The 27,822-nt window shown below is 42.3% G+C and overlaps 2 protein-coding genes across 2 annotated transcripts; one reads left to right on the top strand and one right to left on the bottom strand.

Annotated features, from left to right (window-relative positions):
• Positions 1-6,831: 6,831 nt before the first annotated feature.
• aldob (aldolase b, fructose-bisphosphate) lies at positions 6,832-9,811 on the bottom strand. The gene is made up of 9 exons (XM_049586012.1): positions 9,668-9,811; positions 8,833-8,945; positions 8,533-8,744; positions 8,384-8,438; positions 8,128-8,288; positions 7,944-8,027; positions 7,666-7,840; positions 7,373-7,572; positions 6,832-7,100 (listed from the first exon to the last, which is right to left on the bottom strand). Exons 2-9 carry the CDS (start codon positions 8,942-8,944, stop codon positions 7,005-7,007), a joined length of 1,095 nt encoding a protein of 364 aa, XP_049441969.1. The 5' UTR covers position 8,945; positions 9,668-9,811; the 3' UTR covers positions 6,832-7,004.
• Positions 9,812-13,165: 3,354 nt separating this feature from the next.
• On the top strand, positions 13,166-27,772 carry rnf20 (ring finger protein 20, E3 ubiquitin protein ligase). Its single transcript, XM_049586231.1, has 22 exons — positions 13,166-13,271; positions 13,672-13,852; positions 13,983-14,051; positions 14,191-14,289; positions 14,398-14,545; positions 14,658-14,843; positions 14,951-15,066; positions 16,890-17,036; positions 17,145-17,219; positions 18,027-18,146; positions 18,466-18,645; positions 18,730-18,865; positions 19,038-19,159; positions 19,251-19,407; positions 19,536-19,860; positions 21,375-21,492; positions 21,664-21,813; positions 21,893-22,105; positions 22,327-22,452; positions 22,660-22,800; positions 24,115-24,219; positions 27,052-27,772. The coding sequence occupies exons 2-22, from the start codon at positions 13,682-13,684 to the stop codon at positions 27,226-27,228; spliced, it is 3,081 nt and encodes a 1,026-aa protein (XP_049442188.1). The 5' UTR covers positions 13,166-13,271; positions 13,672-13,681; the 3' UTR covers positions 27,229-27,772.
• The last annotated feature ends 50 nt before the right edge of the window (positions 27,773-27,822 follow it).

Raw genomic sequence — 27,822 nt, 5'->3', positions numbered from 1 at the left:
ATGCTGACTTACAAACCAAGTTTCCAGCTCCTCCCTATAACGGAAAAAAATGCAGAAGTCTCAGATTTCCCCACTTCCCTTTTATACCCTCAACACTCCCTTCCCATTGTCAGTCACACTGCCTCTCTGCATGAAATACTAAAACAAGGTAGGTCACTTCATGTTTTTGTGTAAATCACTGCATTCTTTGAGGCAGCTTTATAATCTTGCATACAGCAGCTATCTGAACTAATTCTCTTACTCTACTACTCTTTAAATCTGCATAGTGGACTCAAAATACAGTCTGTGTAGCACAGTGGAAAGTATACATCTGGTTCTGTTAACTCTTCTTCTTTAGTGTGTGGATTTACTGGCAATGGAGGGAACTGAGTCAACAACTAGAGAGAGAACAACAGGAAATGGTGGGAATCAGGCAGCAGTCAACATGGAGCTGATGTCTGGCAAGCCTTTGCATCGCTTTGTCCGAAACGAGCCCAGAAGTCTTGGGGTAACACATCTGACAATCCAGAGCCACAGCAATGACAGTCACATGATATATGATGTACACAAGAGCAGCTCCAAACTGTCTGCTGTAGGTGTTGTAATCCATCCTTCCTCTTCTCCTTCTCAGATTGTCATGTTGGTCTTTGGCTGTGCAGAGCTCCTGATGGGATTTCCCCTGGCCAAACAAGGTGTGCGCACATCTTGGGCAATCTACATTCCCCTCTGGCAGGGAGCTCTGGTGCGTAACATTTGAACACATGCACTTGTTTTCACAATGACAGTGTTGTAGTCAGTGTGGTTACAAGGACATGAATAATATTCTGGTTATAATCAGATTTGGGATATGGTGTTTACTGAGAACAGACAAACTGGGTTATTCCATAGATCCAGGTTTCTTTCAGAGAAGTATAATGGTTTTCTTATATACGGAATATGGTGTTTCCATGCTCAAACACTTAAATGTGATACTCCAAAAAACAGATTATAAATGGGTTATTCATGTCCATATAAACACACTCACTACCAGAGTGACTCTTTAAGCCCCCTTATATATTTTGGGAAATAGGCTTGTTAGCTTTCTTGCTATGATCAATATCAGGCTCATGTATGTGCGGTAAATGTTAAACTAGCAGCTAATCCTAGCATTAAGACTAGAAACGATGTTAACCTGAAGGTGACAAAATCAACACCAGCCCCTCTAAAGCTCTTTTACTAAAGGTGACATAATGCAAAATGCAGTGTTTCATGGCTTTTCAACATACATGTGTGTCCCTGGTGTGTGCAGAGGTCCCCAAACTGTCAGAGTTTTAATCAATCAATTGATTAATTTGTCTCATGAAATTATATAAAATACATTTTCAGTGACATGTAATCATGTCAGTCCCTTCAATCTGTGCATTAAAAAAAGACTAATAGTGAAGATTGGGCAGTCATAGGCAGGATCTTCATTCAGGATCCTTGTGGCCTGAGGATAGAGGCTTTTCCTGAGCCTCTCAGTGCTGCCTTGTTGTAATCAGTACCTTCCTCCAGGCCTCAGCAGGGGGAAAATGCCAATATCCGGTTGTTTGGGATACATACTCATTCTTCTCATGTTTGCAGCATCTGCTGTAAACATCCTATAGGTAAGAGCAGCGCCGATAGTTTGCTCAGGTGAATGAAGCACTCTTTGCTCTCTGAGGGGAAAGCTGGAATGTCCTCATGCGTCTCAGGTTAAACAGTCTCTGCCTTGCCTTTCTCACCACTGAGTCAGGATGCAGCACCAAGGTCAGGCCCTTGGTGATGTGGATATCAAGGTACTTGGTAGTATATACCTTCTCCACCGAAGACCTGTTAATATTAAGAGGGGGGGGCGTACTTACTTTCCTATTCATTCAAATAAACACAAGAAGTTTGTGCTCTAGAGAAAGGGTCAGCACTCAGTGAATAACCTCCTAAGCCCTATAAGCTATCATGGCAAGGCTTAACTATACAGACCAGTGAGCAGTGATAACTAAGATGTCTTTGGGGTCATCGGGTGGGAATCTATTAGTCTATTATCGTCTCCTTAGCCTTGACATTCAGGAGTATGTGGTGTCTTGACACCACAGGTCCTCTACTTCCTTCAGTGGGCCTTTTCATTGTCATATTTCCTCCTGCTTCATCTATCTGAACACGTGTAACTACAAGCAGTCATATTTGATGCTGGATATGACATCATATGCCAGGTGCCAGGTGCAACAGTGTAGAACCATAGACTGTAAAACAACGATGGATGACATGACAGCTCTCCAAAGTGAAGCAAAAACATCTTGATCGCCCCCTGGTGGCTGGCTGCAGTACATGTCATTAATCCCACCCCGTCAATGTTAGCGGACGGGACATTGGCCAAACTAAAAAATCTAAGAATACGTCAACCATTTTTTATACAAGGCTGTAAATGTGTATTTCTGATGTTAAGTTGAGCTTTTTACCATGGGGGTCTATGGGGGTTGACTGGACTCTGGAGCCTGCCTCAAGAGGCTGCTCAAAGAACTGCAATTTTTGGCACTTCCACTTTGGCTTTGACAAACTTGTTATATCATAAATCAGCTTTAAATTTTTAAAGTCTTCTACTACAGTACAGAGGAGCTTTGGTTACTTCTCCAGCTGCCATGATGATAATGTAAACCAGGATATAAAAGTCATCCAAATATACTGCCGGTGAATGACCAAAAAAAAAAAAAAGATCTTTTTTGTTGTTTGTTTTTGAAGTTTCTTGTCTGTGGGAACCTGTCTATCTACACTGAGATACATCCATCCAAGAAGATGGTAGGTATACTGTCATTTTATGATGTAGTTTTAGTGTTTAACTTTATTGCTTCATGCTCAGTCTGTCCTTCTTTTTTTAATAACTCACCTAATCTTTTTGAATTTACCTTCCCCAGGTGACCGTGTCTTTGGCCATGTATGTGGTTACACTTTTGGGAATCTTTGTCTCTGTTGGCTACAGGATATCCACCTTGATCGAATATACTTTCTTTTACTACTACAGGGGCTGGTATAGAGATGTAAGTACAGTAAACAGAATAGTGAGTTACATCATATACTGTATGTTTTCAGCTCTATGGACACATTTTCAATTTGTATGAATAACTTTCACTTTCTCTTGCTTCAGGGACAGCTTACTGGTATTGAGAGCATATTGCTCACTTCCTCTCTATGTGTGTTGGCCCTTCTCATCTTCTTGAGTACCATCGCACGTTTAGCTCTGAAATCCACACACTCTCAGGTAAAACATTTCACACCATCACTTCTTCTAAAACAGGCATTTCACACTGAGACTTAAGGTTTGTAATTCAAATCTAAGCCTCTGGAGGGAGATGTTTTTGAACAGCAAAAAGTTACAGAGGGCAGGCACGAATGTACAAAGACTAAATGAAAACCACAAATAATGACATGAAAGGTAGGGTTTTAGGGACCTTTTCAAAGTTTATTTTCAACTGAATCCAAATACGCATTCTCTGTTGCAATGTTTTTCTGTTGAAAGGTGCCGTCTGTAGGATTTAGAGGCATCTATTGGCAGATATCAAATATAATGTTCATAATTATGTTGTCATTAGTGTATATTCACCTGACAATAACATACAATACAATACATCTTTATTGTCCACCATAGGTGGAAATTTGTCTTTTGCTCACCAAAAACACAAAAGACAACTTTGTATAAGCAGACAAATAGTTAGTAAAACAAACAAAACATATTCATTACAGAAATACTTAACACTTTAAATCAGCTCAGTGTCTGTCTGTGGTTTAAAGCTCATCAGTCACTTTGTTGAGTTAAGGATATTGATGGCACTCGGGATGAAGGGTCTCTTAAATACATCTTTGGTTGCCAGAGGGACTCTTTAGCCCCTCCCAGAGCTCAAGACTTCAAGCTGGCTAAAAAGAGGGTGAGAAGTATCTTCCAAGATACTCCCTGCTTTCTTCCTCGTCATTTCTGTAAAGAGCTGTCTGGCTTTTGTGGTCTGCCAACTATTTTACTTGCCAGTGTCACAATCCTACAAAGTTTATTCTCACTAATAACCACGGATGTTTCTGCAGCGAGTTTTTTGCATATTTCATCACATTCTGTCCTGCCATCCACATGCTTGGAAAGGTAAAGGGAGAGTGGAGGGGTATACAGTTGGTTGTAAATTGCAACTTCACCACTAGATGCCACTAAATCCTACACAGTGCTTATTTAATCTTTATTTGCCCAGAAAAGCCTTATTGGGGTTAGGGCAGCATTAATAATGAGTCAAACAGCATAAGACGGATATCGCAAAATCAGAATTAAACAGAAACAGAGTTGTAAAATAATGGTAATAAAATTTCTAATACAATATTATCAAAGATTTTGTCGCTATTAACAACCTAAATGGGGCCACTGATAAATTATGTTGTTTAATAGCTGTCTGTCATGTTATTGCCTTCTTGCTGTCCTCTTCCCTAACCTGTCCCATCTCTGTATTCAACAGGTTATTTTCCAGCACATCCCGACACCTCGGAGTGACAAAACATCAAACTAATCTCAACCTTTAGAGGTATCATTCTACATGAACTAACACTGTTTTCCTGCAGCATACCTGTCCTGTGAAAGAAACAGGTCATCATTGTGCCCAGTATATCACATGTGAATATTACACCACCTACAGGCAGTAGCCTCAATAGGACAGCCACAGCTCTTTTTTTTTTCTTTCTTTTTTTGCACAACTGCACTAAGCTTCTCTCGACAGTATAACTGCAGCAAGAAATGCATTACTGAACCACATTTATTTTCTTTTTGTAAAGTTTGCTTCAGAATTAAAGTGATTCCTGTCGTCTCATGTGAGAAAAACATAGTAACCACGAGTCTCTCAAGGCTTATGTGTACTTATTGTACAGGTCATGCAGTCGTAAACACTTAGCTATGGTACTTTGAGGTTAACAGGTCTTACACGCCGATACTGATATCTGTCAATAAAATCTACTGCATTCACTAAAACTTAATACTGTGCAAACCATAACAATGTAAGTTAACACTGGGAATATTGATTATATACTGTACGTACTATTAGCCTTTAACCCTTATGCCATGATCATGTTTCTGCTTTGTGATTACAGTATGTGCAGGGTATGGCCATTATATGTATGGCCACATACAGCTGTGAATAATCAATGTGAATCACTGTAATGTTCAGCATGTCCGTCGACATTACTGTGATAAGAAGAGCCTAAGAAAAACACAGACTTAGCTTTAGCTTATAGTAATATGTGGTGCAATGAATGTAATGTATATTGTCTTTGTTAAATTCACAATAAAATGATCAAATAAAATGATGCCCAGATTGATGATCATATTACACACACACACACACACACACACACACACACATCTATATGCATAGACTGCACTAACACACACTGTCTGCACAAGTAGAACCACCCAGACATGGTGCACTATAGACTAACTGGCACTGTTGAATAGAAGTAGCCGACAGTCTGTAGTAAAGTTTGTACCTGCAAGAGTACTTTGAACACTGTATTAGAGAGCCAGCAAATAATTAATCAGGATGTTTGTTTTAGGTTTGTCAGAGTTCAAGATACCAAGTTAAAGGAGTAATGTGTAGGATTTAGGGGGATGTATTGGCAGAAATGATAATTAACTATGTTTTCATTTGTGTAAGATCACCTGAAACTAAAGGCGCTTTCACATCTGCCCTGTTTGGTTCGGTTCAATTGAACTCAAGTTCGTTTGCCTCCTAAGTGCAGTTCGTTTGGGCAGGTGTGAACACCCTGCTGCACTCGGGTGCCCACCAAAACATCCAGACTGAGTCAAAACATTGTTTTCTAGTTGGAGCCGTGCCTCGTTTTCAAACTGTATGGTTTGACTAAAATGAACAATAACAGCAATATAGTCCACGATGACCAGCGCTAAAATCAACCTGCGTAGTTGTCCCTCCATTGTGACATTAGAAAGTGTCACATTTATCTTGCAAGTGTACTCTTCTTCACTGTTTTGTTTACTTCCTGGATTTTTCCCGCATGGAAATTCTGACCAATCAAGAGCAGCTTTCATGCACAAGGTATTTGATCTGGTCCGCTTGTAAACGCTGCCGTGAGAACTTGAACCATCTAGGCAATTATGCAAATTTTTGACAAAATAAGTCCCTGACCAAAGGGACCAAAGCAAATGAACACCTGAGACCTGTTATTCTGTTAGACATAGAAATTTCAGGTAGATATAAATGAATACTTTGACTTACAGATAAACATTTTGTTACCAAACTGATCAGCACCAGAAAATTTGTTGGTGTGATAAGAGACCTAAAAATGTTGAACTACTACTTGTGTTTGAGTCCTGTGTTGAATTTGGTGGTGGTGGAGCAACACCTTTAGTTAGATCACTGCTTTCAAAAGATTTCAGTATTTCTTCATGACTGTTGTGTAAGCACCACCCTAGTTGTTTTTTCACAGACAACTCCTCCAAGTTTCATTAAGATACATGAGTTTGCTTCTCAGCACTGATTCAAATGCGATTTCAGTTCTGTTGATTTTCACTTGTGTGTGTACTGTATTGTTATAAGGTCGAAGCAAACTTGCATGAGCTGCACAGCCATGCACAACATTCATGTCACCATGATGTTGTGAGTGAGTGATGTATTACTTCTTAACCATTAAACTGTCTACTGTATGTGCGAGACATGTAGATGATGTTGGGATCCAGTAACTTCCCACTCTCCATTCACCAAGTTTAAGAAAAATCTCTACGACACCTCAACTGCATGAAAGTCTATATTTTATAGGAACAATTATTTAAATGCAACTTTCTCAAAGACCACAAAAAAAACTGCAATGGAACCAGCAACATTTTGGTAGCTTAATTTATTTCCAGTCATTTCACTGAGTATACAAACAGTAGTTCAACATTACAGTGGAAGTCCTCCCCTGATGTTGGCAGTCTAGGGAAGAGGGAAATCCAGCAGAGGCACTTCTTGTCATATTTGGTCCATGTGCATTTCTTTTTTTAATGTTCACAGTATTTAATAGACGTAGCTGGCGGTGTACAGAGACTGCATGGAGGCCTGGTCAGCTGAGCCGGAGGGCTTGTACTCTCCCTTGGCAGCCAGGCCGTTGATCTGGAGAGAGCAACAGAGGGGAAGAGTTTAGGGCAAAGTCAAACCTGAGCGTTAATGATCAGCCTGGGCTACATTAGTGCAAGACTGCATGTCCAGAAAGCTTTTAAGAATCAATCATTTACCAGTCGGTATAAAGTTGGGTAATACAAAAGGTAGAGTGATTTAACAGCCAGTTTTGTGCACAGTCCACAACTACGTATTGATAAGTGGGAATCATTTATTAGTGTCTGTTCAGTATTAGGTGATAGCTCTTCATGCCCTTTGAGACTAACCTTAGCCCTGGTGCAGAAAGCTTCCTGTGCAGCCGCCTTGTTGGCAGCTTTGCCCTGCCAGGCTGCAAGAGCAGAGGCCTGGAGTGCACGGCCGTATGAGAAGGTCAGCTTCCAGGGGCGGTGGAGGGGCACCTGGTTGATGGCGTTCAGGTTGCGGGAGGCCTCCTCCTCACTCTGACCTCCAGACAGGAAGCAGATGCCTGGAAAGACACAGAAAGCAGCACGCCACTGAGAAACTCTTCATTCCTCTTAAATTGGTTCGCTAAGGGAAAAGCTGGTCTTATGACACTTACCAGGCACAGAGGCAGGGACAGTGCGCCTCAGAGCGGTCACTGTGGCCATGGCAACCTCCTGAGGGGTGAACTTCTTAGCGCAGGAGTGTCCGGCAGTGACCATGTTGGGCTTCAGCAGAGTACCCTCCAGGTACACGTGGTGATCAGACAGAGCCTTGTACACAGCAGCCAGAACCTGAACATAAAGAAGCAGATTTATTACTACACATGCTTTTAAATATGTTTTCCATCTTTACTGCTGGTGGTTTCGCAGACTAAGCGGAAGACGATGCACCAACCTTTTCTGTGACGTACTGGCAGCGCTGCAGGTCGTGCTCTCCGTCAGGCAGGATCTCTGGCTCCACAATAGGCACCAGGCCATTCTGGTGGAGAACAAAAATGTCAGTTTAAAATGGATTACTTGCAGCCAATATTTTTAAATCACAGTAAATTAATTTCTGTGCAGACTGTGGCCGCACACACCTGTTGGCAGATACTGGCATATCTGGCGAGGACATTGGCGTTCTCTGCGATGGCGAGAGCTGACGGGCAGCCGTCTGAGATCTTGAGCACACACCTCCACTTGGCAAAGTCACAACCGTCCTTCTTGTACTGGGCACAGCGCTCCGACAGCCCATCAAGACCTGTAGAAAAATAAGCAACAGGGTGTAGGTATGCTGCGGGGAGGGTTCTGTTCAGTCTGGATAATGCTGCTAATAAAAATAAAATCCATTTTCACCTTGTGTGGTGGTCTCTCCGTCTGTTCCATTCAGACCAGCTGTGCCTTTGTCCACCTGAACAAGAAATCAAAACACATCCATTAGCTTCGGATCAACATGTGGACAACCTGAGGATGAGTGCATTCGACTAGACTCATCCTCCACTCACCTTGATGCCAACAACAATGCCCTTATCCTTGATGACTTGGGGGAAGAGCTTGCCGCTGTTTGCTTTCTGGTACAGTGTCTCGTGGAAGAAGATGACCCCACCTATGCAGTTGGACATGGAGGCATCACAGGAGAAGAGGAGGTCGCGGAAGCAGCGACGGTTCTCCTCGTTGTTCTCCACGTTGATTTTCTGGAGACGTTTTCCCATTGTTCCTTAAAAGCGGAAGAGGGAAATAATTTCAGTCACACACTCTGCAGTCACCTCTCGTCGCAGAACAACAACTAGGCACTTGAGGCTCACCTGTCGACTCATCTGCAGCCAGGATTCCCTTTCCTGGAGCTACGATCTTCTGAGCAATGTCAGAGAGCTCCTTCTTCTGCTCCGGAGACAGGGATGGAAACTGATGGGTCATCCTAAAAGGAGAAAAACAAGTTATTTCACAAATACTCTTCAAGTAGTATGAGGAAGACGTAATCTTTTTTTCCAATCTAACACAATGAACCTCTGACGTCCTGTCTCTCTTGCACCACCTCTGTAAATATTTGGCTTGCATGGTTGAACTTTGGCCTTCAAGCAGATAAGTTCTGACTTTAGATGCGTAGACACAAGTTCATAGTTCACCTTAACTTGTTGCCTAATGTTTACTGCAAAAGCCCCCCCAAATTAATATCATAATATGCAGGCTGGCTTGGAATTAAAATTACGTGCACAATTTGCAGACATGCAATATGTGAGCACAAAAGGCACACTGAACACGGATGTGTTTACCTGCAAGTATTTGCACAAAGCCCGAGGCATACTGGCAACCCTCAGGCCGACAGCATATAGGCTGCAACACTTGCAAAGTAAAATTACAACAAATCTACTCTTCAAATAGAAAAAATAAACCGTAACTTGAGCATTACTAATTGGCAGCCTTTTTTTCCAGCCCGCTTCAAACTGTTAAAACGTGCATCTTGAATGCATGTATGCAACTTAACATCCATTACTGCACAATTAGAAACACGAGGAAACCCGAAGATGCAGACTAATCTTACAGAAACCATGCAACTGGTTCAAGACAAACACAAAAGACAAGTGGAAATCATTGACTGAAAGAGAACGCAAAAGCTAGAAACTAGAAAACAAGTCTTACTTTGACAGAGTTTTATCAAACAGCGACGGCAACACAAACGGCACACAGCCTGGACAGCCTCCCGGCAGCGACTGATTAAAGGGGCCGAAGCTGAGGCTCTAAGCTGTATTTATTGTCTGCTTGGCGCTGTGGAGGAGGTGCTCGTGATGTGGCAGGGCGTGTGAAACGCCTGTAACGCAATTGGCCGGGTCGCACAGACAGGGGCGGTGTTTGCATGATAAGGCATCAATGCTCATTTGTGGACTTTAAGCTGATGTTAGAATCTGAGGTGAAAACCAGAAAGGAACACTGTGTGACGACTAAAACAAGCCATAACGTCGAACTCTGCATGCAACACACAGTCCTGAAACCGCCTCATTTTTTTCTGCTCGGTGCACGCACTGGGAAAATGATGAAATGTAATGGAGGAGGCTGCTACAATGTTGCAATTCAGGTTTCTTTGTTTCTTTTGTCCTGGTGAACAACATGATTCTGGAGGAGTGTTCAGAGGACAGGTACAGCTTGATTTCCAATCCCAGAGTGGTGGGCAGAATTAAATTAGATGCATCACAGATCACAAAATGTATTCACAAAGACAGATAAAGAAAAGGCACGTGTACAACTCATAAGAAACAATGGAGATGTGAAATGGAACACCCTGATAAGCTACGGAAAGCTTGAGAGCAGGGGCCCAGACATGAAGCAAATGTGTTCATGAACACATCTAGATTTAAAGAAAAGGAAAGTGCATATAATATACAGTAACATTTATAACCTGCAGAACTCCTAAGGCTGTAATGTTGAAGACACAATTCAAAAAGAACATTTGTTTTACAATCAGATACGGATCATGGCCCTACCTTATGTAACCCTTTTTCCTTGTTTACTGAAAACGGCATCTTCCAAAGTCCTGCAGAGCATATACTGTACATATCATGACATATACTTTCAACTGTGGGAATTTTTCTTTTTATATTATTTAGGTATACCCTTTTCTCTCCCTGCACATGGATTGTCATTATTTGTATGTCACTTTTTAGATTTTAATCCATGTGATTTGACATCTACACCAGGTTAAACTTCTAGTAGTTTTTATTTTAGGATGTGTGATTATAATAAATTCACTTTTAGATTTAGAGTGTAATCACACTATTGTAGGACCAAGTTTTGGCCTACTTATGCTCGTACAGTTGCATCAGAAAAACTTGCTTTTTCATGCTGCCTTGTGCATGTTTATCTTCCTCATGCGTCACATTACTTGTCAAACGGGTCATGCATCAACTGTTTCCCTATCGATTGCTGAAAATGGCCCAAAAAGACTTGCAGGGGTGTTTGTAATGCCATCACCAGTCCAGGAGTGACCACAGCAGATAGGGGTGTTTGCACTGACAGTCTGACATAGATCTGTAACTCACATTTGATGACTTTTGCACAACTCGGACTCTGCACCCACTGTGCAATGTACTCTTTAATAGTGCTGATCAGAGGTCAGCCTCTGCCACATACGTGATCTGCTACATAAGGACTGACTGACTGAGAGAAAGAGAGCCAGGAAAGTGCTAAATGTCGTCCTGACAAGTTTGCTTAAACCCACAAATATGTGAACTAAATTAAAAATACAGCGCCAGAGGAATGCTGGTGTTGTTGTAGTTGCACAATAATTGCATCAAGCATTGCAGCTCTTGTGGAGTTATGAAGTCTGTGGGAGCAGCAATCCAACCCTGCAGGAACACAAAGTATCTCTTCTGTAAACATTTGGACGTGTCTGAGTTGTCTCAGTAGTCTAAAGGGAAATTATCCAAGTGTGAGCATTACAAATGGCTGTCTTGATTTAGCTGCAGGCTTTTCAGGGTTGTTACACAATGTTTGGGATCCTGTGAATTTAAATCATAAAACTGCACTCTTTACTTAGGATAGGAATAGATTACTAACAGGGCAAGAGGGGGGAAATGCCCAGAACCCCCTGGTGCACGGTATTTCAAGTATTTATTTGTGATTTGTTTGTGAATTTGCACCAATATCAACTGGGTACTGCATTATTATGTCATCTTTGGGCCCTAGAAAGACCCTGTGTCCAAATCTAGTCCCAGAACCTTAATTATTGCAGCCTATTTTATATTGTGCTCCCATGGTGCATTTTGCTTTTCATCAAATCACCACAATATAACTCAGCAGTAAATCTGGGCCATGGTAATGGGTCCATTCTAGTTGAGAAGTATTAGTAGATGCTAAATATAATGAATCTGCCATCTATAATGGGCAGTAGACCGTTTCAAACTTGACAACATAGACTGATTTATGAATCCAAGTGTATTTCCTGTTGGGATGTTTGTTAATGCAGTAGCTAACAAAGAAATTACAAACGATACGTATAGCTTCCTTGGAAGTAAACATGGACCCAAGCTGTTACTCAAGCAACAGAACAGCAATGAACTGGTCTATATGCAGAGTTAAAGAGTTAAAGAAAGCAGTGGAGCATGTACTGATTTGATGTGAGAAGAGGACAGGGCAGACTGTATCTGCTTAGGAGACTCAGGTCCTTTGGAGTACAGGGCGCACTCCTGGGGACCTTCTATGGTGGCATCACACATCCTCTATGGAGTGGTTTGTTGGGGCAGCAGCATCTCGACAGCTGACAGGAAGAGACTCAACAGACTGATAAAGATGGCCAGCTCTGTCCTGGGATGCTCCCTCGACCCTGTGAAAGGGGAATGATACCCGAGCTATTATCACATACGGACAACATGTCCCACCCCATGCAGGACACACTGTCAGCACTGGGCAGCTCCCTCAGTGAAAGGCTGCTTCACCAGTGGTGTTTGGAGGAGAGGGACTGCAGGTCCTTCCTTCCTGCTGCTGTCAGACTACACAACCAACACTGCCCTCAGTAGACCACACATACAGAAACCATGGACAGTCAATCATCACTCATGTGCAATATCTGTATCTGTATATGCAAACTGCGAAATATCTACACTTATGTTTGCAATAATGTAAATTCTGCCACTCTGCCTGTCTATCTATTTATTACTATCAGTCACTCAGGTGCAAATTAGCATTAGCATTACTTCTTTTGACGCTTCCTCTGTATATTGCTTTGTGTTTTAATACTGTTTGCTCTTTGTTTTTGTACACTTTACTCATTTTTACATGCTTAGATAAATGCTGCTGTGTACTTTATTTTTTTCTACTGATGCTTCCTGTTTGTATGAGGTATGTGTGAGTATGAGGAAGAGAGAAGGGCTATGATTGCAGGTTTACAGAGGTCAGGATGACTGGAGGCCAGGATTAAAGAAGTGCTTGTGGGGACACAATGAAGGGAGGAAATGGATATTAATATTTTTGAGAGCAATGGGACTAACCGGAAGACTAGAACAGGATAACAGTGGACGAGTAAAACCAGAGGGAGGCAGCAAAGCAACTTAAAGGATGCCAGCTGCAGTAAAACTCCAACGAAGAAGAGCAGTGTGGGTGGTTCCCTCCCTGCCGGTAGGGGGCGCTGTGTCATCTGAAGGTTGGCCCAGTAAAGCTGTTTGCATTTCCGGTTCCTAGAGGCACGGAGCCGCAACATCAACAGCCACATACAGATTCAAATAACAGTATAAAACTCCTAACATTTAAAGCGGTAAGATTTTGGTTAGGTGTAATTGATACTGACAATATTACAAAGTAAATGCATCGATGTGTCGGGTCAGATCCGGGTTCTCCTGAGCATCAACGGCATCTAAAGCTAGCGTTAGCAAGAAGCTAACATTAGCTTAACGTTACACTGGCTCGATTACTGCGCTTGTTCGGGGTTTAAAACACGATAAATCATTTTTTGTGTGTATTTATTTCGACTGGTAATCATTCATATGAATAGGTTGTCAGAGTAAACATCAAGCCAGCTATATTAGGCCACTTAAAAGTTAGCTGGCTACATGTACAACATAGCATAGCTGCCTTATTCATACTGATGAACCGTCTGACTCTAACGGTCCTCCATATACTTCATTAGTAACTTTCTGCTTCTCTGTTTGTTTCAGGAGTCTGAGGATGTCGGGACAGAAGCGTCCTGCTGACCCCAGCGGCCCCTCGTCCTCCGGTGCGCCCCCGGAGAAGCGGAGGGAGAGGGAAGGAGAGGATGGGGGTCCCGGTGTCAGCGCTGCTGCTGCGGGGAGCACCGCGGTGGAGACAGTCATCAAACTGGGAGGAGTGTCCAACTCAGTGAGGCCCCTTTTATTATCCATTACTGCCAGTATATGTGTTCACAAGTGTCACCTTGGAAGTGTAAAGGCTGGGAGTTCTTTGGCTGCCTTTTCTTTTTGCACTCATGTTTGCATAATTTATTTTTCAGGAAGAACAAGACATCAAAGCTCTCCAGGCTAAGAACCGAAAGTTGGGAGAATCTCTCGATCAAAGACAGGTAACTTAACATGCATAAGTCTTTATATATATATATATATATACACACACACACACACACACACACACACTCAGAAGAAGCTGCACTTATGTACTCTCTTGTGTGGAGAGGTTCATCTCTTGGCTTGGTTGATCTGCAGGTGATTGAGGATGAATTGCGAGAACGAATTGAACGACTAGAGACTCGCCAGGCCACTGATGATGCCAGTCTGCTGATCCTCAATAGATACTGGAACCAGGTAAACAAGTTCAGACAGGGAAAAAAGAGCAAAAATAACTTGCTCAACATCATCACTTTCCTGTAAAGACCAAAGAGTCGAAATGTGATGCCCTTCTCTTTCTTTTAGTTTGACGAAAACATTAAGCTGACCATCAGGCGTTACGATCAAGCAAGCAGCGAACCTGAGAAATCTCAGGCAGGGGAGGCACGGAGCCTGAAGCCAGAAACTCCAGAACCTGATGGCGACTCCAACCAGGAGCGGGCCAAGGACAGAGGTAAAGATGGAGCTGACATGGGATCGTGACTTTGAAAGCAGTAACATGTCGCAATTTGAGTAACGAAACAAACATCAAAACCATAACCCTCTTTCCTGCTGTTGTCACTCAGGCCACCAGGGAGAGACCAACAACTCCTTCCTCGCCACACTGGCGAGCAGCAGCAGTGAAGAGATGGAGGCTGAGCTTCAGGAGAGAGTTGAGTCAAGCCAGAAGCAGGCCAGTCATGTGATGGAGATCTATGAGAGTCTGAAGAAAACCGTGGACCAACTGAAGGCAGAGCTGGACAGTGGAACAGGTGAGATGAATCATGGGGAAGTTTTGGTAGAGGAAGACTGGAAGAAAAATTATTCAGGAGGTTCATCAAGCCTATTAACATGTTTACACCCATGCTTTTCTTTCCAGAGGGCACTCTATGGCAGGCAGCTTCCAAACTGAACGCCCTCCTGACCAGTGAAAACGAGCGGCTGCAGCAGCTGACTGAGGACCTCAAGCAAAAGCACAGTCACATGACAAGCGAGGTAGCAATCATACACTCTTCCCTATTTACTGTTGCAGTATGTTCCTCCTCAGGTTGAGTCGAGCTTACAGGGATAGTTCAGAATTTTTTAAGTGGTTTTGTATGAGATACTTATCCATATCCAGTGTATTACCTACAGTTTGGAAAAGCAAACAAGTGCTGCCATGGTAGCTGAGCAATGCACTGCTGTGTAAGGGGGCAGGAACAAAATGTATTTTAGCCACCTAAAAAGTGACCCATCTAAAAAAAGACTACATCACTTTAAGTGTACACTGTATTTAGAATATGTTCACTGTTCTACCTTGCCGTCAGACAGCCCTTTGCAACAAGAAACTGAGCTGAAACTGGAACTTACCTGTGCTCTCCTCAAAGCCACAAGACTCCTTTGAAAAAGCAGCAATTTCACATCTCAGAACATGGCAGTTGCTGGTCTACCACTGCCCTAGTTGGTCATTTTGTGCTTTTTTGAGACTTAAGTGAAACCAAACTAACCCTTTGAAACACCAAAGTCATACAACAGCACAAACAAACTAACCGATAGAGGCAGTGGTAGACCAGCAACTGCCGTACCCTGCAACATTAAATTACTGTTTTGTCAATGGAGTCTGGTGGCTTTGAGGAGAGCATAGATGACAGCTTTAGTTAACCATTGGACAGCACTGTCTGTGTCAAGGCAAAGTGATGAAAATATTCTAAATGTAGCGTACACTTACACTGAAATTGATTTTATTAGATGGCTTAGATATGTCTTACTCCTGCCCCCGTCCACAGCAGTACATAACGCAGCTTCCGTTGCGGTATTCCCAGCTTTTTCTCCAAACTGGGAGTGTGCCGATCGCCATCTACTATAGGTAATACACTGAATATGAATATGTTTCAAAAAATCAGAACCTTTAACAGTTACAAAAATGCTTGTAAAATTCTTGAAAACTGCTGCGACTGCTACATTCAATGGTAAACCTGTCTTTAAGCCTGTTTTACCACAATGAAGGCCGTTCATTTGTAACAGAGTTCAGGCACTTTGAATCTTTTAGTTCTGAATTGGTCTAAATACATGATAGTTTTTAAGTATTTGTAAAGTCAGTTATCAAGCACATTGTTAATTTTTTACTCTTTATACTCTAGTAACAGGTGCTTTGTTGCAGAAAATATCTTAGCAGAGCGCTAACGTAAGGGTGTCCCGCTGTCCCAAGGATAGAGGAAAGCGGGGTGATGGTCAGGGATGATAACATTTTTGGGATGGTCACTGGGAGGAACATAGACCTTGCCTAAAAAAAAAATCAAATGCGATTAAACCATAACAGTAGTCTCTGACAAAGTTTGATTGTGGCATTGTGAAAGAGAGCAAAATTCACACACTGACACACACACATAGCGAGAAGGTGAACCATGGCTGTCGAGCACTTAAAATGCTGTCTGAAGCAGGATGGGATTTTGAAAGAAATGGAATCACAAATTTTACAGATATTATGATAAAAAAAAAGTTGATTTATGAATTGAATACAGGTGATATGAATAAATCAACAGATATGAACATGTAACAATTGCTTTTTATAAAATGTGAGCTCATTTAAAATGTAATAATTTCTATTGTGTTTCATTTATTCCACGCATCACTTTTGATTATGGAAATGGTTTTAATGTAGAAAAACAGTCATTTTATAGTTGGGATGGTCAGCATTTACTTCAGGATGGTTTAAATTTTATTTCAAGATGGTTTAGACCAAAGGTTAAAAAAAGTTTAGAGTCCTGATCATAGGAAGAATTGTTTCTATTAGCTCTTGTGTGTGTGGTCTGACGTCTCTGTTCTCCTGTCTTGTCCAGTCCCGGGGGCTGGGTCGTGCAGCTAACAAAGCAGACCAGCGTGTCAGCGAGCTGCAGGTTCTGATCGAGGAGCTCCAGTGGGACATGGAGAAGATCCGCCGCCGAGAGAACAGACTGAATGCACACCTTAGCGAGATACTGGAGAGGGTGAGGATGTGTTCTCTCTGTCTGTCTGTGTGTGTCAGACTGTGACAAATGTTCTGATGTCTATAATGAAGTGAAGTATGCTTTAACACCCCCTATAATGCCTCCCAGGTGAACAGCAAAGGTTATAAGGTGTGTGGGGAGGCCAGCAGCGTTTGTGGGACCATCACTATTAACAAGAGAAAGGTAGGAATTGTATTTCATGATTTTGATAATTGACAGAGGTGTGAAGTTCTTGATTTGCAGTTTTTCTTTCCACACATTTCATACTTGTTGACATTAGGTCTGTACATAATGTCTTTATTTTGCATTTGACGCTTCTATGAAGGTTTTCAACTGAGGCTTTGAATGTCTGTTGTCATATTTTATGATGATCACCCTAAAAGAATACACAAAAATCTACTATATAGATGAATAAACCGAGTTATCAAATTAAATGAGTTAGTCTTTTTTATTAACTCTGTGTCTTTGATGGATAAATGTAATTTATTGTGCTGTTAGATTACTGTTAGACCGCCCAGTGAATACAGTTGCGTGCTGCCTATGTGTGAGGCAAGTGGGAGAGCAAACAGTATTTTGACCGCAGTGGAAATGTTGTTCTTTAAAGGCTAAATGGCAACAAATACAGATTGAAGCAGAATATTTCATTAGATTAAAAAAATACAAAACAAAAAATGTTGTGAATTTTGGAAATGATTACGTCTATCTTTTTATTAAAGATGTTTGGATCTATGAGTCGGAAAACAATCCTACACAGCCACTAGAATCTGGTTCTTCAAATAATATAATACTAATAATATTATTGCAGTCTAATATTTATCTACTGTGCAGAAATACTGGTTTGAACTGAATAAACAGACATGCCACAAAAGCTGTGCAGCATTCAACTGTTGATTAAGAATTTGCATATTAATGTTGTGAATGAAGCCATGAAGCTTTAAAAACTTGTCGGCACAGCCCAAGTTGACACCGTTTTTCTTCTCTCCTGTCAAGTTTGAAGAAATGAACAGTGATATGGAGGAGAACAGGGAGCTGGCAGACAACCGTCTGATTGAGCTGCAGAAGCTGCAGCAGGACCTGCAGAGCGTTCACCAGGAGAACAACAACATGAAGGTTGACTTTCATCTGAAAATGACCCATTAATGCATTACAGTTTTTGATGAATTATGATCACAAACCCATCTCAAAAGTAATAAAGCTGCTAAGATCTCAACACTCGCATTACTTTAGTTTACTTTAATTTACTGTTTTAATGAATACAAAAACATCTTTCTGTGTCAGTTAAAATCCTTATCCTAGAAATCTTCCTGATGAACCCTAAGTTTCTAAAAAAAAAAAAAAAAAAAAAAGGCTTTACATTTAGTATTTTGCTGTATTGAATATTTATTCCATGTCTCTTTGTCTCTCTTTCCTTCTTCTCTCTTCCCGTCAGGCGGAGCTGTTGAGTCGAGCAGAAGGCATGGTGAAAGAGACTTCCGAGTATCGCTGTCTGCAGTCGCAGTTTTCTGTCCTCTACAACGAGTCTCTGATCCTCAAGGCTCAATTAGATGAGACACGCGCTCGTCTTAACACGACCAGGACGGCGAGACTTCGACAGCTGGAGCACATGGAGGTCAGTGTGTGTGTGAGTGTGTGTGTCAGTATATATTTATGTGACCTTTCGTCCCTCCCTTACTGTCATCCCCTCTGTGTGCAGAATGATGAGGTGGCTCTGCAGAGGAAGGTTCGCACAGAGGTGTTTCAGCTAGAGGACACACTGGCTCAGGTCAGGAAGGAGTACGAGATGTTGCGGATCGAATTTGAGCAGACTCTTGCTGCCAACGAGCAAGCAGGTAACTAACAGAATTGGTTTGCATTGTAAATTAAGTGCATGAATTGTGATGAAAATACAGCAGAACTAAGATTCACATCAGCTCCTTGCAGACAAACTAACTAGGTCCAGATCTCTACTCTCTTTTCACCACTCTTCATCTCTTGCTTTCTTATTTTTGCTCCTTCCCTCAGGTCCTATCAACAGGGAGATGCGTCACCTGATTAGCACGCTGCAAACCCACAACCAGCAGATGAAGGGAGAGGTGGTGAAATATAAGATCAGACTGAGAGAGACACAAGCTGAGCTCAACCAGGTAATAAAATAGGTCACTTTTATGGTACCATATCTGATGGGTATAAAGCAGAGCCCAACAGCACACATTTATGTGTTGCCTGCCTCTTTAGGTGCGCGCTTCAAAGGGCAACGCCATCCTCCAGTCCCAGTCCAGCACAGAGATGGACGTGAAGGATGAGACAACCTCTCCCTCGACCCCAGCCATCTCTGGGGAACCTGTGGTCAAAACAGAGCCTGACAACGGCTCCTCCACACCCAGCAGCACTGGTAACTAACACCTAGTTGACTTATTTTTAATTTAAATTACTGATTTCACTTTATTCTTATGATACACATTAAGACATATTGGGACTGCCCTGGTCTCTACTTCACTGTGTTGAATTTTCTTTCCGTAGGAGCCTCGGTGAAAACAGAGCCCGGAATGGAACCAGAGGCAACCGTAAAGGAGGAGGAGAAAGAGGAGAAGAAAGAGAAGGAGGAAAAGAAAGAAAAGGACATTGTAAAGAAAGAGGAGAAAGACAGAGAGCGGGAGAAAGAGAAGGAAAAGGAGAGAGAGAGGCCGACCCGCAGCGGTGGAAGCAGCGGTTTGATAAAAGAAGAAAAAGAGAAGCCGGGGAGCAGCAGCCAACCTGAGGAGTCAGCCGGGGAGCGCCTGTCTATGGTTGGAGGGTCAAAGAGGAAGGAGATGGAGCAGCTGAAGATCGTCCGGGCGGAACTCAAGTAAGTCGCATGTGTGGGAGCTTTTTTTTTTTTTCATACATTTTTTAAACTGCCAAAAAGATGAGGGAAAACTGTTGCCTGGTTGCATCCATGATTTTCCCAAGCCACTTGAGATTAAACCACGCCCACTTCTGCATGACAAAAGCCTCGACATGCTCAAGGTTATCTCAAAGTGAGACAAGCATTAGCTAGCTGGCATACCTTGCGTGTTGCTCCACTTCACTTCCTGCTGCTATGAGACTAAAAAGCCAAAAGGTTTGCTGATCCGGTGGGGAGCTGGGGGGCAGTCCAGGTTCAGACCTTTCCTCTGCAAAATATGACAGCTACAGTAGCTTGGAAAATAGGGATATGAATAGTTAATGGCTGTAGCAACTCCAATGCGGCCAGCAACCTTAAGTAAGAACAGATAAACACGGGAGGAATACACATGTAAACAAGACACCTAGATACATACAGGAGGTAGAGGGGCATAGCAAACCGATGTCCTGCCTCTGAGGAGAGGATGAGAAGGTCTCAGTGGTTTTTGGCAAGTGGTTCAAAGCCACTGATGACCTCAAGTGGTGCCGTTTCACAGGAAGCACATCTTTGAGCCAACAGCACCTGACTCACTGCATGCCACAGCGGTAGGTTGGCAGCCAGTCATCGGACCTTGGCGTCTGGCAGCCTGCTTTCGTAATGCGGCAGTGGGAGTGGTTTCATCTGAAGTGGTTAGGAACAACAAGAGATGTGGCCTGGTGGTCAATGATACTGTCAGCAACCATTCATTCATGCTGGATCATTAAATATTCTGCATAGATTGTCGCAGAAACCTCTATTACTGCGTAAAGAAATACAAATGCACAAACTAAAAATGCACTCAAAGAATTTATAGAGGTGAAAAATATTGTCACATCTACTGTCAAAATATCAGGGATGTTTTGTCTCTTTCACCCACACATAGCTAGTTATAAGGTGAGGATGTTGTCTGCATGGTGTTTCTTTCTTTGAGACTTGTAAGACTTGAATTTAATATATCTGCTTTGCCTATTGGCAGACAAAATATGTCATGTTGATGAGCTTTAAAAATACATGAATCATGATATACTTGATGCATCACAGTTGCAGAGGAGGATGCTTGAAACAATGTTCATTTTCAACCCCTTGTGGGTTTTTTTTTGAATATGTGCTGTTGTTTATGTTGATGCTTTTGTTTCTGTGGGTCAGCATCAGGCTGTAGCGTCCAATAAAATGCGTACTATTCTTCTCACCAACAAAACACTTTGGAAAGAAATTACCAGTCATATGATTCTGTGAATCACCAGCAGGGGGTCACATGGTATAGTGGACTCTTGTCTCAATAGTCTCAATACATGGCAGGTAAACAATAAGTCACTGAGAAATGGGTGAAAAAGACATAGAGGTCTTCTCAGAGGCAGTGTGCAGAGCCATGATTGATATCTGACCCTTGATGATGGTTTTTATGATGTGAGATGATGGTGATAGTTTTGTTGAAGAGTCTTATCTTGACTGTGCAGGAAAGCCCAGGAGTCCCAGAGGGAGATGAAGCTGCTGCTGGACATGTACCGCTCAGCACCAAAGGAGCAGAGGGACAAAGTCCAGCTCATGGCTGCAGAGAAGAAGTCCAAGTCAGAGGTGATCAACACTGCACACTGTAGTTTGTTGAAGTTTGTGTTGATATGAAGAAGATTCCATCCTGGGTCCATTCATTACAGTTTCTGAAATTATTTAAGGATATTTGCGCTGCAGTAGTAATTATTAAATTGCTGTATTGTGGCTGTTCTATAATAACAATTCTGATTCCAGGGAGAGGAGCTGCGGCAGAGGCTGAGGGAGCTGGAGGAGAGGGAGCGGAGGGAGGGTAAGAAAATGGCCGACGAAGAGGCTCTGAGGAAAATCCGCTCTGTGGAGGAGCAGATCGACATCCTCAACAAGAAGCTCTCTATAGCAAAACAGGTGCGTGAGCCGGTCGTTGTGTTTTTATGCACAGAAAAACCTTTTGTTCTCTGACACTGTCGCCTCGCTCCCTCTGCAGGAGGAGGACGCACTGCTGAGCGAGATGGACGTGACGGGCCAGGCCTTCGAGGACATGCAGGAACAGAACATCCGTCTGATGCAGCAGCTCCGAGAAAAAGACGATGCCAACTTCAAGCTGATGAGCGAGCGGATCAAGTCCAACCAGATCCACAAGCTGCTGAAGGAGGAGAAGGAGGAGCTGGCAGACCAACTGCTAACCTTAAAAACTCAGGTGAGCCACCAGGAAACACTATAAGGTGCAGTCTGCCTAATAACGAGGGTTTGTGCACGCTGGTTTTGTGACATACACACAAATTGCGGTGATAACCACTTAGTTTCTTCGAATGCATGACGAATTATATTCAAACAAAAATGCTTCTAGTATTGATGTGTTTTGTTTTTTTTAATCTTTGTTGGCTTTCATTTTTTTTTGGAATGGTGCCCATTTTTCAGGTCGATGCCCAGCTGCAGGTTGTGAGGAAGCTTGAGGAAAAGGAGCGCCTCCTTCAGGGCACCATCAGCACTGCTGAGAGAGAGCTGGCACTCCGAACACAAGCTTTGGACATGAACAAACGCAAGGTAAGAGATAGTTCAGTCATGATGAGCCACAGCTGCAGAGTAAAGTGATTCTAAAAAAGGTAAGCTGCTGTTAAGGAAACTAAACCGTAATGGCATTTAGATATTGTTCCTAAACATAGTATATGTTACCATGTATCCATAAAGGATCATACAGCATGAGAGGAAATAACATTCCCGTTGAGGCAACATCTGTCTGTCGTCCTCCAGGCTCAGGAGTCTGCGTTGCTGTCAGAGGAGGTGCGAACTCAGCTGGAGCAGGTTCAGCAGAGGCTCAACCTGGTCAGAGAGGAGGTCATAGAGAACAGCATCTCCAGGGAGAAGGAGTCCTTTAACGCCCGACGAGCACAGGTAACATCATCCACCTATAAACTTGAGCTGTAAGGTTTCAAAAAGGGCATGGACTTAAAGGTGTGCAGGATATAGGGAAATCTAATGGCAGAAAGCAAATATAACATTTATAACCATGCCTTCATTAGTTTAAAATCATTTGAAAATAAGAATCTTTGTGTTTTCGTTACCTTAGAATGAGCCAGTTACATACATATATATATATATTTATATATATATGTATGTGTGTGTGTGTGTGTGTGTGTGTATATGTATGTGTGTGTGTGTGTGTGTGTGTGTGTGTGTGTATATATATATATATATATATATATATATATATATACACACACACATATATATGTGTGTGTGTGTATATATATATATATATATATGTAATATATGTATGTATATATATATGTATACGTACGGCGCAGGTCCTCTTCCACAGAGTTCGCCATGTTGTTCTACAGTAGCCCAAAACGGACAAACCAAACACTGGCTCTATGAAGGGTCATTTACATTTTTGCATTGGCTACCATAGTTCTCTTACATGCTTGGAACATGGGAGAGGATTCAGGCCTACAACCTTTCCACTAACTACTGCACACTAGACTTCTAAAAGGCAAGACATGGTCACTTTTGCCTGCCCCCTGGAAAAAAATATATATATATAAACACAAGCAAAATAGTCCTCATTTTTGCAGTTTCAGTCCAAATCAGCTTTTGTTCTTCGCCTCAGTGGATGTGCATTGTGCTACTTGGTAGGCTTGCTGAACGTGAGTTTGTGACTGAGCAGCGGCTCTCACTCATTCTTCAGTTAAGTGGCTGCGTTGGACGACAGCCATGCTGAATGAGAGCCCAGGCTAGCAGCTCTCGGAACTTAACCTGGCTCTTGTGCACAACTGTGCATGACCATACGGAAGCAGGATTTTGGATTCACATCTGCAAACAAATTAAGTTAACGTGTTGCTCTTTCAGAGTTGTTTAAAAAGAACCATATATTCACAAATCTATCATCACTGTTAAGCTGAATGCTTTGACATGATGGTGGGACACGCCAATATTGTCTGCTACATAGTATTGCATTCATATCATCTGTCGTCAAAACTGACTTCTTTGGAGTGCCCATGTACAAAGGCTGTGTCCTTGCCACAGCGGCCATGGGTTCAATTCCAACCCAAGACCCTGTGCTGGATGTCAAACCCCCTCTATCTCCCTCTTTCACACTGTATCTGTCCCATTAAATAAAGGCTAAAGGCCCCAAAAATCTCTTTAAAAAAAAAAAAAAACTCCTTTTCCTTACAGCTGTTAACTGACTGTGTTTCTGTGTTTCAGGAGGACATCTCCAAACTCAGAGGAAAGATCGAGAAGGCCAAGAAACCAGCAGAGAAAATCAGCAATGGAGATGATATTCTAAATGAAGAAATCAATGACTATAAGGTAGGTGTTTGTGATATAAAAATACTAAAAACTGCTTTTTTAAAAACACTTTTGCTTCAGAAAAGTTTTCAGGAGTGCAGAATCTGTTATTTAAGTATCATGGACACTGATCGTGGTTTAAGGCACATGTTTTGAATGGCTCAGATACTATGAAGTTCTTACTCCTTTGGTAAATTATAGTTTTCATATGAGAATAATTCCTTTTAAAAAATGAATGAAACAGAGATGCACCAATATTTAGGTTCCAGGGGGCTCATTTATAAAAGAGTGCTTAGGATTCATACTAAAAGTTGACGTGCGCCCAAAAGCTGAAAATGGCGTGCACCAAAACATAATCTGATTTATAAAACCGTGCGCACGCACACTTGCACGCAATGTTCTCTTTATAAATCACAGACCTCCTGGAGTTGTGCGCACCCAGATCTGCCTCATATTCTGCCCTCTACACGCCCTAGTTCAACCATAAATGGTCATGCAAATCACCTCATGAATGCGATCTACATATAAATAAGCCGGCATGCGAGTGTTCTGTCATTGTGCGAGTCACGGCGACAGGTGTGAGAAACGAACCAAAAAACGGAATTTCTCTGAGACTGAGCTCAAGACCCTTTAACGGGAGGTGGAGGACTGAAGAAAGATTTTATTTGGTGGCCACAGCAGCGGAACCACTAATAAAAGAAAGCAACAAAAGTGGCAACATATCAACGCTGCTGATGCTGTCAGCTGTGTCTGTGGGACTGCACGGACAGTGAGAGAGAGAGAAAAAAAAAAGTGGTCTAATCTAAAGGTAGACCAAATGTTTCTACTCCTTTACCAACATGTAGTTAATGTGTTGCTTTTAAATTTGAGGATGTTTGACACTGATGTGCGACATAAAGAATCACATTTATTAAAGGTGGAGGCAAAAAGGAGTATGTGCCAGTGCCATCTTGCGCAATTACGCATGAGGGTCACCGCAGTAGTTATATGTTTGTGGCAATTAGTCTGATCAGACACCCGGCCTGAATTACAGCATGAACCATTGGTATCCCTATCCCAAAATACAACGTGTAATTTGAAATACAATTCAAAGATGAAAGTGTAATAGGCGAACATGTTTCTTCATGCCGGTTTTGTCATGAACAGCACATGTCTAAGTAGGGCTGATGAAATGAGTGTAACGGTTGTGCTTAATGGCTGTATTTCGAGACATGATAAATGCACTGGAAATATTTAGCTAAATAAATAAATATATTCCATGCAGTCGCGCTGTCCTCTCCCCCTCCTGCGCTCACAGAGTGGACAATGAGACGTTAGAGGCAGTGCGGATTAAATACGTATTTAGAAAGAATTTCAATTCAGGATTTGAGTTGGATTTTACAACGTTTTTATGAAACAATTATCACTCACTCCAAGCACAAAATAAGGCTACTGGATTTAATTTCAATGATAACGTGGATCTAAGGTGGATATAGCATGACATTAAATTTGTGTGAGACATCAATAAAAATCTGACTTAGACTTCTCACTTCTCCACCTCGCCGTCTGCGTCACCACTTCCCAGTGTCTTCCAAAATGTGCGCACGCATGACTCAGAGTTTGCTTACAGGTGCGCACATTCTCCCGCCAAGTTTATTTTTATAAATCACGTTTGCGTGGGAAGTGGCGTACGCCACTTTCAAGCCCCGTTTTGTGCGTAAGCAAGCTTTATAAATGAGGCCCCTGTCCTCTACAGAGTTGTTGGTTGTCTAACAGTTGCATGCTTGAGAGCACCTACATTCACATTTCATGAAATACACGTATTCGCTCTCTTGCTGGGAGTAAGATAAGAAGATTTACACCACTCTCATCCCTGTATGCTAAATATGGTATAGCTATAGCAAGCAGCTGGTTAGCTTAGCTTAGCACAAAGACTGGAAAGAGAGGATAACAGCTGGCTATCTTGTTTCTTAAATCTGTATGAAAACACAAGAGTAAAAATATCAATAAAATGGTTAAATGCTGGACTGTTTCTTGGGTCTGAGCAGCTGCAGGGCAACAAGCAGAGACTTCAGGAAGACCAAGAAATAGTCCCAAACATAACCCTCAGTAAAACAGCGATTCCTTGTGTTTACACCTTGGTTTTTGCACAATTTTTTAGCATTTGGACAGAGCCAGGCTAGCTGTTTCCGTCTGTCTCTAGCCTTTGTGCATAGGTAAGCTAGCCTGTAGCTGGTTGTTAACTTTATATTTATCATGAAGAAGAGCAGTATCAGTTTCCTCATCTAACTCCCTAAAAGACAACAAATAAGTGTGACTACCGAGGCTCTGTTTCTCATGTAAGTAAGCTGTTTAACTGAATGAACCAGTCATTTTTGTCACTCTGATTTCCACCAAATGAGACCAGCTGTACATGTGATCACACTGTTGTAACAGGAACACACAAGGACATTTAAAATTCTGACCAACTGTGCAAAGACTCAACATCACACATTAAATGACTTTTGCAAATTTTAGTGTGTGTAGTCAGTGTTTAGATCTCTGCAGCTCTAATTTTTTTGGTCGCAAACCTGTAAGTGGTTCGATGTAATCAGGAGGAGTGCTTTGATGCATCCTGCCATACTTAAAGGTTTGTGGGTCAACTGTTCTCTGTACTCTCTGCACTCTGCATGGTCTTGAGCATCAGTCATGGCCACATAGGAGTTATAATCAGCCGTCATATCATGTGATGTGTTCCTGACATCAGTGTTCCTGCTTTAGGACAGTTGAGCTTGAAGATATTTGTGTCCACTCATTACAAACCTCTCCGCTCAGGACCAAATTGGCTTCTCGGTTTACTCTTCAAACCTTTCTCTCCCTCCCTCCCTCCCCCAGGCACGCTTAACATGTCCATGCTGCAACTCTCGGGTGAAGGATGCGGTACTGACCAAGTGCTTCCACGTCTTCTGCTTCGAGTGCGTCAAGACCCGCTACGACACACGCCAGAGGAAGTGTCCCAAGTGCAACGCCGCCTTCGGAGCAAACGATTTCCATCGCATATACATCGGCTAAAGCTGCAGTTCCCCGCGCGGACACCTGTGAGGGGAAAGGGTTGACAAGATGAACAAACATAACTACATGAGTACAAACAGTGCTGGGAGCGAGACTCACCGCTGCGCTCACACACTGTACCTCCAGTGCTCCTGTGTGTACAGGATACCATGAGTGTGACCTCTACGGATGATTCCAGTCTTAAAGAGTGGCAGCGACGCTCTGAACTGAACGCTTTACATTTTTTAACAATGACTGAGTCCAGCTTGTGCTTCAGAGTGTATCAGATACTGGTGCAGGAAGAATGTAAAGAGTTTGCATCACAGACTTGAGTTTTGTGGTGCGTGTGTGTGTGAGAACAGGCAATTACACATCCAGTATACAAAGAAAAATAATGGTTCAGTGAGAACACAAAGTGTAGTGAGTGTTTGTGTACATACAGTGTCATTGTTGTTGTTTTTTATTTTAAAACTTCTCGGTCCAAACTGTTCCTAAATGTGTACAGTCTGACTTGATTCTGTGTAATTGCTGTTCTGTTAGTTATTAAACTGAAATCTGAACTGTCCAGCTTCTGTTTCCGCTTCATTATGTTTCCAAACCCTGTGAATAATCTTA

This window comes from Epinephelus fuscoguttatus, linkage group LG9 (assembly GCF_011397635.1).
Source record: "Epinephelus fuscoguttatus linkage group LG9, E.fuscoguttatus.final_Chr_v1".
NCBI lineage: Eukaryota > Metazoa > Chordata > Actinopteri > Perciformes > Serranidae > Epinephelus > Epinephelus fuscoguttatus.
The sequence above is the reverse complement of the archived record's forward strand: the minus strand, read 5'-3'. Positions and strand labels throughout refer to the sequence as shown.

Coding starts and splice junctions, on each gene's coding strand:
- aldob (XM_049586012.1), bottom strand. CDS start 8,944: ATGACCCATCAGTTTCCATCCCTGTCTCCGGAGCAGAAGAAGGAGCTC. Junction 8,028..8,127: donor ATGCCAGTATCTGCCAACAG/GTGTGTGCGGCC, acceptor GTTCTCCACCAG/AATGGCCTGGTGCCTATTGT. Junction 7,101..7,372: donor CTTTCTGCACCAGGGCTAAG/GTTAGTCTCAAA, acceptor TGCTCTCTCCAG/ATCAACGGCCTGGCTGCCAA.
- rnf20 (XM_049586231.1), top strand. CDS start 13,682: ATGTCGGGACAGAAGCGTCCTGCTGACCCCAGCGGCCCCTCGTCCTCC. Junction 14,290..14,397: donor TCAATAGATACTGGAACCAG/GTAAACAAGTTC, acceptor TCTTTCTTTTAG/TTTGACGAAAACATTAAGCT. Junction 22,106..22,326: donor TGCTAACCTTAAAAACTCAG/GTGAGCCACCAG, acceptor CCCATTTTTCAG/GTCGATGCCCAGCTGCAGGT.